General features: G+C 43.8%; 1 protein-coding gene across 2 annotated transcripts in view; it reads right to left on the bottom strand.

The window, feature by feature from the left end:
• Positions 1 to 13,703, bottom strand: part of LOC135368769 (venom metalloproteinase antarease TserMP_A-like) — a 186,602-nt gene that overhangs the window by 48,343 nt on the left and 124,556 nt on the right. For both annotated transcript variants that reach the window (XM_064602288.1, XM_064602280.1), the window contains one exon: positions 9,338 to 9,478. In XM_064602288.1, coding sequence (XP_064458358.1) covers positions 9,338 to 9,478 — 141 coding nt within the window. The remainder of the gene's footprint in view (positions 1 to 9,337; positions 9,479 to 13,703) is intronic.

Below are 13,703 nucleotides of genomic sequence, written 5' to 3'. Positions count from 1 at the left end.
ATGCGGTACATGTAACGGATAGCGCGCAGCGATTTAGGCCTACCCGTCGTGGTGGTTCCCCTCCTCCACGATATATTAACAGCCCCAGGAAGCTACGCTGCACGATAAATATGACAAACAAATACCTTTATTCGAAAATTATATCCATTTCAGGGGTGATGCTTGTCCATCGCGAGCGTGCATTGTCATGATGCACAAACGCCGAACACACGGGGCACAACGTATATGGATGAACGATGACCACTGCATCTCTCCTTCACCATTGCAGCTCCTCTGTGGTCACGCTTCTTTATCCTTTCCACACCTTTAGATTGCTGTTCTTCCCCAACTTCCGTTTCTTCCGCAGGATGTAACACCAACCACAGTAGACGATTGACTCACCCATTTACGACATCGCCTGGACGTAACCTAGGAGAAAATACAATGTAAAAAAAAAATCCAACAACCGAAATAGCTTGCCTGAAAAACATGCCTACTTGCTTGTGTAATCCAGGTGTAAAGTGCCATCTAGGCTCCTCTAATTCACGCAACAACGTCCGTACATGAAGCGCAAAGTTCGTTGTCTCCGTCCCTCAGTCGTTGTGTACAGCCTGCCGGTGATCAGGACGACTGAGAATCAGAGCGAAGATGAACGAAAATGCGTCGTGCAGACGACTAATTACTTCAAAGATATAATACGCACCTCAAATGACTCCAATCTTGAAGGCGTCGAACGAATTTCTTCGAAGGCCGAGCAGACTCGTCCTCGCTCCCCGACGTTTCAAAGCAAACTGATTTGCAGCGGTTGCAAGAAACGTGTTCTTCCCAAACGTGCGATCCCTCACTGTCACGGGTTCTAGTTATTGCACTTCTTTGATAGAATGATAGTGCTGATCCATTACGGCACTGCTGCATAAGGAAATTTATTGACTGGTGTTCGGAATCACGCGAAATAGTTTTGCAGCGCATGGATATCGTGAGGAGGCGTTCGTACTCATGCGCCGGAAACACGCGGTACACATGGGGTACAGCTGTAATAGACCGCGTTTAAAAGGTACCTAGCCGGTACGGATGAGTCTCGGAGCCCTTGTACCGTTTGAATTTCGCAGTAGTCGCGAACTATATACCTGATGGCTGAGGACTGTACCTCATGTGCACCGCTTGGCCCAGGTGCGGGTCCTCTTTCATGCGGTACATATCGGGCAGCCCAGGCAAGTTCACGGCAGTTAATAAGATAGACCTCGAACAACCGACAACAACTTGTCTGGTACCTGCTACATTTTAATGTAGGTGTTCTATCATTACCTCGAGCTACGATAATTCATACTTTTGTATACTTCAGACAAACTTCATGTCACCTCCATGTTTAGCCCACAGTTTTCAGTGTATTGAAAAGCTTATTAACTGAATGGCATTTTTGCCTAATCAACATTTTTCATGCCCTTGTGAAAACCTCCTACTGGAAGAAGATGGCTTCCACATGTTGATGACGCCACCTCTTGAGACACCCTCCTTTGAACATAATGCTCACCTCCAGGCACATAAGGCACCCTTACTGCTTGGGCTTTAGGTGGCATCAGACATTTAGTTTTGAGGACTAACGTGTTAAGCTAGTAACCATTGACATGCTTCTTTTGAATATCTCTGCAATTATTAACTTGCCTGCTTTTTTATTATTAATTAATCTTATTTTATTTTATAACTAATTTTTATTATTTTGTTTTTATTTATTATCAAGCCTGCTTTTTGTGTTGCCACTTATAATAGCACTTCTTTAGAGGAAATGCTAAAAAATGTGAGCTGCGACATACATTTGGAGGAATTTATGACAATTTGAACAAAAATATGTGATGACCTGGGGTTTGAATTAATGAGTCTACTGTAATTTGGTGTTCTACGCAACGTCTTGCAATTATGCCCATATGAAAAAGTTCCATGCAGGGCCAGCCCATTCGTTTTGCTTCGTTATGCTGCTTCCTTCTGATTTGTTTATTTATGCCCTCAGGGCAGAGCAATGTGATGCTAGATGAACTTTTGCTTTTGTACTGCACCATTCTTTGAAACCCGCAAAAAGGTATTTTAGAAGTTTACGCAGACTGTTCTGAAATCTTGTAGGTCATGCTTTGTGGTAAACAGACCTCATCAATGGACGTACTCTGAAAACAACATGACAGGATGCAGTCTTTTCGTGTTGTCTTCAACATTTGCCCATTCCTCGGGTTGTTTACCATGCAGTTTGTCCACCAGCTTGCCTGCATTGATGCTGCTCTATCAGTGATTGTAGGTCAAGTTATTGTCATGCAACCACATTATTGATGAAACATGGAGGTACCTGAGAATGCTAGCCACCTGTAGGACTCGAACCCAAATCTTCTGGATTACCGGTCCAGGGCTCTACCAATTGAGCTAAGCTAACAGACCTCCCCAGCGACTTCCAAGGGTGTGTCATCCGAAGGGACAAACCAGCCACTCTATCTCACTCATCCTCCTTTCACTCTTACATTTTTGCTCACTCATACACACATTCATACGACGGGATCGACGCGAGCGGCATCAGTTGAACATGAGACAATTGATGTTCTGAGACTGGAACACATAGAAAGGACAAATACATAAAAGGACATTATTGTTTGTTTGTTACTGTCATGCTTCCTGTGTCTAATACAAGACACCACTTGTCTTTGCTAAATTATCTGAAAGACAGATGAAGAAACAATTACAATGTTGTAACACAATTGTGTTTGATAAAGCTCATGTCTTGCAGTCATAGCAACCATTTTGTTGAGTGAAATGATCAAGCTCACACATGCTCTGTTATATTTCTTGTTCATTATTATACGATTATTGTTAAATTAATATTAATAATGTAACTAATTATATACTATTATGTATTATTACTATACTGCATAGTCTTATACGCGGTTGCAGAACCCAGCGCAGGTCTCAGCCATCATACAGGCTACAAAGCAAACTTTTCGTAAAATCAAGGGATAGTTGTGTGTGTGTGTGTGTGTGTGAGGGGGGATACGTTTATTATATTAAAAAATAGGACGGACAGGTTAGAGTGAGCTATGGCAGCTTCCTATTCCCAGGAAAGAAAGAAAAAGGAAAGAAAAACAAACAAGTGGTGTAAAGTTTTTAACAAAAGCTCTGTCTTTTGAATGCAGTCAACTTTTGATCAAGCACAAGCATCCGTGATGAGAATGAAAACATCATAACCACCAGATCTATCAACCCAACCTCTTTGTTTACACTGATATAATGTATGTCTGTATGTACGCAGGTGTTGGAAGGTAGGTGCAGGAGAAGAGACTTTCCTCTTGATCTCGAGGCTTTGGTGGAACGGCCCCCCTTTTCGTGCATAAGGATTAGACAGGGCACCTTTTATTCTTTCATAAGGCATATTTTTACAGGATTTACATGCATTTTGATTACTACAGGTAACGTCTTTTAAATGAGAAGAATCTGTTATGTGTCATCAATACGTTTACTAATAGAATCACTACCCCTCTGATACCAAACATACTTAAATATGGCCGTACATCATGTGAGTCAGGTATAGAGAAGTCCTACCAGAAGTCTACTTACCACAATTTACAATATTGCAGATTAGATTTCAAAAACTGCAGCTCCTACATGGAATAAACTGCCAGAGTGTAAACACCCCATTTAATTGTTACTCCTGTTTTTGTTGTCCACGTCCCATTGCTTTTGGACTTCTTTCATGAAGGTCCCCAGTCTGAATAATTCATAAAGAGTTGGTGCTATTGGAGAGCTTTCTTATCGCTAAAGATGAGTTGTGCAATGCGTGGTTTATTTGCATACGCTCAATAATTAGTTAAATATCAACTTTTGAATTTTACTTTGGACACTTTTGGGTAAGTACCTGGGCATGCTTGCACTAGACTTCTGCTAGGGTCCTAACCTTGAGGAATTCCCTTTAGCGCAGCCTTGCTAGTGCTTGTATCACATGCTACTGACATAAATTTTCCTATAAGCGAAATGTACTGCAAGAGCTGTGTTAAAGGAAATGCCTCAAGGTTAGCATCGTAGCAGAAGTTTCCTGCAAGCGGGCCAGGACCTTCAGCAAAAAATATTCTGAGAACGAACTGCATTGACACTCAGTGACTTTTTCGAGTTATTAGTTGGATTCTGTTTATGTATTTCTTGCGTGAAGCACTGTACAATGTGCTTTTTGGCTGCTGTCAGTTTTGTGCTCATCCGCGTGGTTCACACATAGGGGGTGGGGGGGCGCTTTTTATTCTTCTTCTCTACCGAACTGGTGCACAGCACTTGTGCTGTCTCACCTGCGAAATGACATCATCGCCATTGCTGTATACAAGTCAGGTTGAGAAGAATTCCAAAGCATACCTTGTGGCTGCACCTTAAGCAGTGTTCACACAGACCAACAGGCCAACTTCGAGGCGGTACCATCTGCGTATACACAAGTACCAAACTAGGCAGCTCCGCAGACAAACAATCTCACATCATCTTATTTCACCAAGAGAACAACATTCTCTTAAGAAATGCCAACTGGGATGCTTCTGTGGCTTTGACCTTTTAACAACTATTATTTTTCAGCTCCACCTCCACAATTCGTAACCAATGCAATCTAATAATAGTATTATGGCACTATGACACAAATAAAATTGAATCACCATTGGAAGTGAGGGCATAAGTCATGAGACAATGCTTCTCTCGCTGACTTGCCAATGCACAACCAATTTCTGAAGGTTTCGTTCGGTGACAGATTCCCTCCAATTTGAGTCGGTCATGAATGTACAGTTGGTGCAGAAAGTTGGCCTGTGTGAACGCTGTCTTATCCTTCGTTACCTCTGTTTGTGTGACAGACAAATGCACATGCGATAGATACATCAAGCGAGCTGAGTAAGATAGCTTTGGACACTGCTCTGTACAAAAAATGTGTAAACTGCAACCAACTGATAACTTGAGAAAATCACCAGTTGCCAACATAATTTTATTTTTAAATATTTTTCACTGAAGGTTCAGAGTTCCGATACGTAAAACAGACGTCCCAAAAGTGTCCCAAGTAAAATTTAAATATTAGAATTTTCATTTAATTAGTGACCATATAATAATGAGCCATTGCCTGCGCAGTCCATGGCACCGCACTCTCAAGTTTACGGAGATCTAATCTGCACTAGTGCAACCCAGCCTAAGACATACAGAATTAATTTCCCAGTTTCGACTGAAATACATGTGTCAAGTGTGAACAACACACACTTGTTTCCTGACTGTAGGTCCCCTAAGCCCACTCCGATGAAGAGCTCCATGCAGCGACAGCCAGCCCTCAAAGTCAGTCTCACTCATGCAAGTGTCAAAGCAATGCTGCTCGATTCCAATCTCTGTCTCTTTATTACAAATATCCAATCATTACATTATTCTGTATACTACATTATTCTTTATTTGGCACAATATCGTTTTCCTTCAACACAAGTCAGGCCACATCTGTCATTCGATTGACTCGCCTGCAAGTTTGTTGCTGTTGTTGATGTTGCAAAACATAACAAAATTTACAAAAATTTCCTAGAGTATAATAACTATTGGGACCTGTCTAAATGTGTGTGCTGACATTTGTAGCTTGACTTTTTACGCTTATGGAGATATAATAAGTACAACATAGTCTTCACTTTTGCATTGAAATACAGATAGCCTGTTTGTGTTCCTGCCTTCAGTGTATGTCTCAGCCTTGGCATTACACACTCTACAGCAACACATAGCATGACACAGCGTATTGACAGTTCAGTACAGTGGATCAGTACTACGCACCCTGTTTATACTCACAGCATATGAATTATTAGTGAAGTCTCCTAAATGATAACTGTTTTGACGCAAGAGACTGTTTTGATGTGCTTCGAATGTGGGCCGAGGAACATACTAAATCAGACAGGGAAAGAACGACATTGACATTAACAGTGCGACAGGACATACTGTTCCTTGTGTGACAGTTTCCGAACGTTCAAAGTAAAAGTTGTTGCCCTCTTGCTTTATATGGCGTAACAGATTCTTCGAATGTCTGCCTGGTTTTAACTATAACTTTGTAACGTTCCGTCTCATCTACAGTCCAAGGGGTAGTCAAATTTGACCCACCCTTGCTTGTAATCCAAACACATAGTAAAGAACTTCAAAATTACGTGCGTGTTCCAACCTAACCTCGTTCTCCGGCACATTTCACCACCCTCCACCCTGCCCTGTGGGCGATGCGTACAATTTACAAATAGCCACCGTCGGCGTCGGCGTCCATACAGCAAACGCATCGGGTTTTCGCGGTTTTCTGCCGCCGCCGCTCTTCTGTATCGGTCAGGGTTTCGAAATACGCGTGCCGGCAAGGAGAAGAAGCTGAAGAAGAAGCCAAAGGTCACGCCTAAGGGCTAACAAAAACAGTTTGGTAGTCGTTCTGCAGCTAGTCGGCCATAGCTCTGCTGGGCTGGTATAACAGAGGACCCTAGACTTTCCGTATAGTTTGTGGGAATTGACTTGAAACGTAATAAACCCATGGTGTCGCTTCGCAATTATTCTTGTTTGGCCCTTCTCTCGGCCTATCGGCACAAGGCTTGGAACCCTTGCATGGGAAGAGATTCCTGCAATCTATGATACCCAAAAGCAGGAAGGCAACCCACGGTGGAATGTACATGCTAACAATAGATGGAACAGTGGCCCATAAGCAGTTTGCACTCTCTGTAGTCGTGAGGGTAAGTGTAAGTCCATGAAGAGGTCAGGGCATTCGGGAAAGACAGAATGGTTTGAGACGGGAATATAAGCCGCTAATATGAGTGAGGTATTCGCTGCGACGATATTCCTGAATGTCGAGATCCTTAACGGTGACGCCGAGTAGCACGTGGAGCCGCTTAGGTGGAGAACAAACCGTCGTGAGCACAGATGGCCCATCTGTGTTCCAGCCCGCAGGGGGAATGAGTCAAAGTTGAATAAACAATGTCCATCATGACTATGAGTGGGCAGTGTGATGCGGGACAGGCGGTGGCTTCAGAAGTTCGGCCCCCCTCGAAACAGTTTTAGTAGGTGTGTTACGAGCATACGTAAGGATATGTCTACCCGAGCTATCAGACCATGGTAGAACAGCATGTTGGTAGCGACGAATAGCTATTTTCTTTTGTATGCACCGTGAACCGGAAGCTGCATGATGGCCCAGAGACATCCCACATTTATGCTGCAGCTTTACAGATAATTGAGCCAACGTGTGTCACTCTTCACACACCGTGCATGTAGTGGAGCCCCTGTAGTTGGAGCAATGTGAAAAGGAAAAAAAACGCTGCCACTTAAAAAAAAACATTGCATGAGAGACCCGTCATATTCGCACACGTCGTAAACAGTGAAACGCAGGGTAACAGTTTCACGTTTGTATCGAAAGTTAAAAGCACATGCCTGGGAGGAATATACTGATCCTGGCCATCTTGCACGGAAATGCGTCTGACCAATCGCCGGGCGGACCCTACCGCGAGGTCCTCCAATAGAATGCAATCACTTCGTCCGTATAAGACAAAGGGACGTGACTGATGTTCCCCTTGTTTGCCACATACGGCTTTGGGACGCGGACCTGACCACCGACGCCTACGACAGCAGACGAACATAATCATCCGTATTGAAACAGTGTGTTCCAGCAGGCACCTGGGCGGCTGCAAAACGTCCTACGTAACTACATTTAGATTCACGCGCCAGAAGGAGAACTCAGGGTGTGGGGGTGTAATAACGACCGGAATACTTTCTGTCCGATCGTTCTTATATGTCACTAAAGTGGAGTGGTTTATTTGCGTCGTTGTTGCCCCTTTCCACGTCATTCATATAATCATCGAGTGGGTACGTTTCTGAAGCCCATCCTACCGGAGTGCAGGCGTCCTTGTGCTTCGGAGCCGCAAGGTCGCAATTCACTTAGTGGCGTCGGTCCATCCGTGATCTACTGCGGTCATTCCGCCGTGCTCCCCCCATACTTGAAGGCGGATGAGGGTTCCGGATCAGTACCACACGGGAAAAATTTCCCGGCGCAAATGCTCTGTGGATGTCGATGATAGAGCCGAACACACGTCAGTGTGGCGCGATGCTAGATGACAACGTTGACGAGTGCTGCTTCCAAAAAGTCGATGTGCATCTGTGTTAATGCCATCATTCGTAAGGTTTCCGTCATATGCTTGAAGGCAAATGCCGGCACAGTTCCCTGTGAGGTCGGCCCAGGGCACACCATCCACTCGACTCGCATGCCGCCAGGCAGACGAATCTCTTTCTCTCTCTCTCGGAAACACCACGGTACCACCACCGTCAATCGTTCGCTCCACTGCCAACAATTCGCTCCGTACTCAGTTAGGTTTTATAACTATCAGGTGCGTATTTCATTGCATTGGATTTCAATACATTAAGGGCCAAAAGCAGTACATAAGGGGGGGGGGGAGAAATGCAGAGGTGGATAACATAAGATAGTGCAGACCAGTGAGGATAGGCAGGATAGTGAGGTGCAGGCAAAGGCAGAAAACACACAAAAAAACGCAAATAACTACGTGAAATACAAACAATTCAACACGAACAACAAAACTAGAATAAGTACAGTTCATTACACATTTCTCTAAAAGAATTTAGGTTATCGAAAAGAAAATAGCTGGCAACGAGTTCCAATCATTAAAACATATCGATAAAGAATTTAAATATTAATTCGAATTTAAAATAATAATTATGACTTAAAGGAACATATAACCTGCAAGGGGGATGAGAGCGTTCAGACGCGCAATACGGTGCACGCAGGTATTGACTCTGTTGTGAATAAAGTTCGTGCATTAATTGCAGTCGGTGTATCTTACGTCTTGCTTCTAACAAGGGAATAACACACTCTACTTTGAATTTTGTTATGCTAGAATCCCTATCATATTTATTGAAAATAAAGCGCACAGCCTTCGTTTGTAATTTCTGAACGAGAAACCTTTGCCAGGAGTTCCATATGACTGAAGCATATTCTAATTTTGAGCGGATAAATGCGTTAAAGACAACTAATTTCACTTCTGAGGATGCTAAAAAATATACGAGAGTTGCATACCATTGCTTTGGCTATGTATCTATTCTCTCCGAATTCGCTTCGGTGTTAAAGGAACGATTCGTACAAGCCCAGTTACGTGCTTTGGAGGCGTCCCTCTTCTTTATTTATTTATATTTATTGAGTTTTTTATATACTATGTGAGCCTAGACTGCACTGGCATTATTGTGCAGAAGTTTTAGATTTTTGTGAAATCAAGTGTGATTATGAGTTTGCGCATAATGCAAAAAAACAAAAAAAAAACAACTAACATTCGAGTAACGTTCTTTAACTCAATGTCAAATGCAGTAAACAGCAACTCACTTGAGATGTGCCCTTATAGTGTCTTGACTGCACACAGAAAAGGTGTAATGGTTGACGCTTTTGTTGTTGTAGCCCATAATGTAGCCATCGGAGAACTTACAGGACCTGGCATTATTCTCTCCGTCATGTGGTGCTCCCAGTCTGGATTTGGTTTTAGAATTCAGGAAATAGAAATGGATATTGTTATGAATATGACACAACGGAAGGCTATGTTCACTTTCACAGAAAACGATTATGACAGAAGAAAAAAAATTAAGACACCGGTACACGAAAACGCATGACCTAACCGCATTATCCCACTATGCGTTGTCCCGAATTCCAGACTGCATCCGGAGTTGTGCGCGGGTGCTGTAATATCCGCGAAACCGCGCGATATCCTGGAATGGAGATCGAAATATAAGGTTACAAAAGGGCAGCGGGTATAGAAAGGTGCACCGCGGTACGAGCAGATACTCGCATTATCCCCGCAAATTAACCATCTCGCGTGGTTTAGTGGCTACGGTTTTGGCATATCACGCAGAGACTGCGAGGCTGTGCTATCTGGGTGTTCTTTGTTGGGTTTCCTCAGGCTCTTTGAAACAAATATTGGGACAGTTCCCCATAAAGTTGGGACAGGAGGCAGAACCCCCTCCCGAGCAACATGCCGCCAAGCAGGCAGGTAGATAGGCAGATCGCTCGGAAATAGCACGTTACCACCACCTTCCCGCAGATAAGCATTAACAATAGCTTTAGTGCAACGTACGTTATCACCTTTGCGTACGTTAGGGATAGCGTCGTGCTTCTGCGCACTGCGCGAAGCTCTTGGTCTGTTTTCTGCGTGGGCAGAACCACCAACGCTGTCTCTTTCGTACGCAAAGGTGATGCTGTACGATACACTAAAACTTACTAATGTCTGTGCCAGTGTACATTAGGGGGAGGCATAGCAGAGAGTTCGCAGAGAGTTCGCAGTGAGTCCGCGTCGTTGTGTGTCGTCATCTGCATTACTGTGCCTTTATAACTGCATTTTATTGGACAATTCTGGGTGAGTTCCTAAGCAGTTTCTATGCTGAAGAGTAAATACTTTCTAACGTAACATTTTCGGCATGCGGATTTTTCCAACAGACGTAATGATCATTTATGTGCGGATGTATCGACGCGAATACGTAATACAGGGATTAGACCAAGTGCTATCGAGGATCATGTAAGCGCAAGTACCGTGCGGACGCGAGTTTTAGTGCATCGTAGACAAAGGTGATACCGTACGTAAGAGATATCGTTGGTAAGAGATAGCGTTGGTGGTTCTACGCACTGCGCGAAGCTCTCTTTCTGTTATGAGCGTGCCTAGAACCATCAGCGCTATCCCTTACGTATGCAAAGGCGGTAGCGTACGATGGACTAAAGCTGTCTATTGTCAATGTTACCACGAACCCCTCTAACTATGTATGGCTATGGTGAGCAAAGGCTTAGTTATCAACAAGGAGTAGGACAGATTGAATTCGGCATGAACAACTCCTTTCAATAGTCGACGAGTTCTCACACTTGCAGCTGCATCTGGTAACATCTGATCCGTCATTTTTAATTGAAATATTTTCCCCTGTATTTTATATCCTTGCATTTGCTCATACCTGTTTCACCCACCTTGCACATTTTCTGAGTGCACAAATTCACGGGTACTATCCGCACTCTGCGTGTTGGTATCTGCGCAATCTCACATAGTTCTTACAGAATGGGCAGTCCAAGGCACACGATATAAACATACCAACTGCATGCCAGCGACCTGCTATACTAAATAGTCCCGTGAGCAGCATTCCGGGTAACACATAACACACCCTGGAACTTGTGCGTAAGTGAAAGAATAAGACGTGATGTATAACTGTGGGAACGAGCAGGAGACTTTCCAGATATCGAGAGATTGCCGGATGAAATTGGCAGATTGGCGCCTCCTACAGTTGGCAATACGATTGCCTTCTGAAGGACAAATTGATCAAATGTGAGTTCTAAGGCTGCAGCAAGGGAAACAGCTAGGGTCCGCGAACGATATATAGACTAAGTAATTACATGGTGATATGACGTCTTGAACGAAATATCACGTCTTATTGATGATATTGATGTCATCTTATTGATCTCATCTCGTCTCATCTTATGGATCTCATATTGATGATATCACATCTCTTGACGTCTTGAACAAAAATTGATGCTAGTGCAGTGCCAGCCACAGCAAGAAATAAGAAATTGATGTTGATGTTAGTGTTGACAAAATTAATAACAGGGATAATTCAGCTACTCCCATAAACCCTCTCCGAATGGAAAAAAAAATAGGGAAAGTAGTAAAGAAAAACCCGCCACTTTCAGGGTAGTTTCATTTTAAATCGAACAATGTGTGAAAGTCGTATTTTTTAATTCGCCCAGAAAAAAAATATATGTTATAGGATAGCTCAAACGACGCAAATCGCGCCACGTCCGACGCTCGTGCGTGGAGTAGTTTCCGCGTGGGAGAGGAGGAAAGTCTGAGGCTGCTTGAGCGTGCTTTCTTCTGGACCGACTTTGACGGGATCTAGCACCGCTGATTTTTTGCCTAGGAACTGGAGGTTTTTGTGATTATAGGCTGCACCATAGACACTGTCGACAGCCACCTACAAAACTCTGAGGGCCACAAATTTTCTGTTAAAAAAATGCCAAACTCGGCGTAAACGTTCAAAAAGGCCAAACTTTGTTACCAATTTGCTTCATGACGGAACGTCTGAGGACATGGAGGTTAGTGTCATTCGATAGGACGTTGAAACTACTTTCGTTCTGTGTAAAGTTCATTTTTTTCAGCCCAGTGGTTTATGTGTTATTAGCTTGAGAATCGCACATGGTAGGCGAAAATTGCAAATGTTGCATCTCAATTTTGTCAAAAATGCCATCTTCGATTTCCTTGATTATTTTTGAAAAGGTGGCGTCATGTCTCTCCTATACACCCCAAGTGAGACAATCTTTTATTTTTACCTGAGAGACGCGCAGCGATTTTTTTTTTTTTTTTTTGCAGGCAGTGTCCACGAAACTGCGGCCTTGCGCGCCCCATCCACGAGCACGCGACCTTCAACCTCTTCTTTGCTACACGTCTCCCGTTGAGAGAGAAATCAATGACCACACTGCGTGAGCTTGTTGTAGTGTCCCCAGAGCATCACTTTACGTTTGCCCAATGGTCTCCCAGTTCCGTCAGGCTCATTCAAACCGTGGGAGAGTACATGAGTTGCCTGTGCGCCCTTGACGCGAAGCCCCAGTCCGCGAACAAACCGACAAAGCAGTGAGAAGAAACGAAGCGCCTCCTAAAGATCTTTATCCACTGGTAACATTGTAGCTTTTGTTTCAGGTTGCTGCCAGTCCCCCAGGCAGTGTGAAAGTCACATCCTTTTCATTGGTAAAAGAACGTTGTGGAAGTTCCGAAAAACGTAAAATGTGCCCATTGCGAGACCCCTGCAGGTGATGGATGCAACCATTGGATTAGCATCATCCGATAGCTTTAGACATGACCTTTCACATGATATAGAGTGTCTGGGGTTCAAGCGCATGGATGCAAAAAGGATTACTGAAGACAACACCGAGGGTTTAAGGTACTTTCGGCTACCGGAAACGAGGTTTTTAGTTGTGCGTTGTTCTGTCGGAAATTTTGATTCCTACGGTGGCACTGACACAGCTCGTGGAGGGCGAACGTGTTATACTTGAGAGCAGCAACATACTGTCATCACAGTGGTCTTACGGGCTTTGTAGTACTCGTCGTGGTTCCGAAATAACGCTACGGGGCATGAAACTAATTAAATATAGCATGCACAGCTTCGGAACTATCACTTATTGCGCCCAAGCTAAGAGACGGCTGCAACCACGCGGCCACAAATTTGTATCCTCAGGTGTTGTAACTTTCTGTCCCATGTGGCAGTAGTTATGCCTTCCTAATATTAACTCGCAGGACAGCCTCATAGCGTGCGTATGTGCATTGCCTCAAGCACATGTGCGGGAGAGTAGTGAATATGCATACGCGCGTACGCACACGTCGTGCGTGCGACTCCCATGAAAGTACGTAATAGTAAGTTCAAGGCTCCCACGAAAGTATTGCCCTGCGTCTCCAAAGGAAAAAATAAACATACGTACCATAAGTGCAAAATAAGTACACAATGCAACATCTGGGCAATAAATTACAAAGCAAAGACTACGGAGTAAAACGCGCTCGTAAACATACGAGGAGCGCCTTTCTGCGGAAAAATCGCTCCACGGAAAGGTAGCCCTGCGTCTCAATCAAAAAGAGAAAAGGTACCTTACCAGCAGCGCAGAGTACAGGCATAATTCTGCCCTTGTGGAATAAATCGTGAAAAATATTCTGGCGTTTTAGAAATAATTAAGATCGAAC

This window comes from Ornithodoros turicata, chromosome 1 (assembly GCF_037126465.1).
Source record: "Ornithodoros turicata isolate Travis chromosome 1, ASM3712646v1, whole genome shotgun sequence".
In the NCBI taxonomy this organism is placed as follows: Eukaryota; Metazoa; Arthropoda; class Arachnida; order Ixodida; family Argasidae; genus Ornithodoros; species Ornithodoros turicata.
Note: the sequence above shows the minus strand (reverse complement) of the source record. Positions and strands in the feature narration are given on the sequence as shown.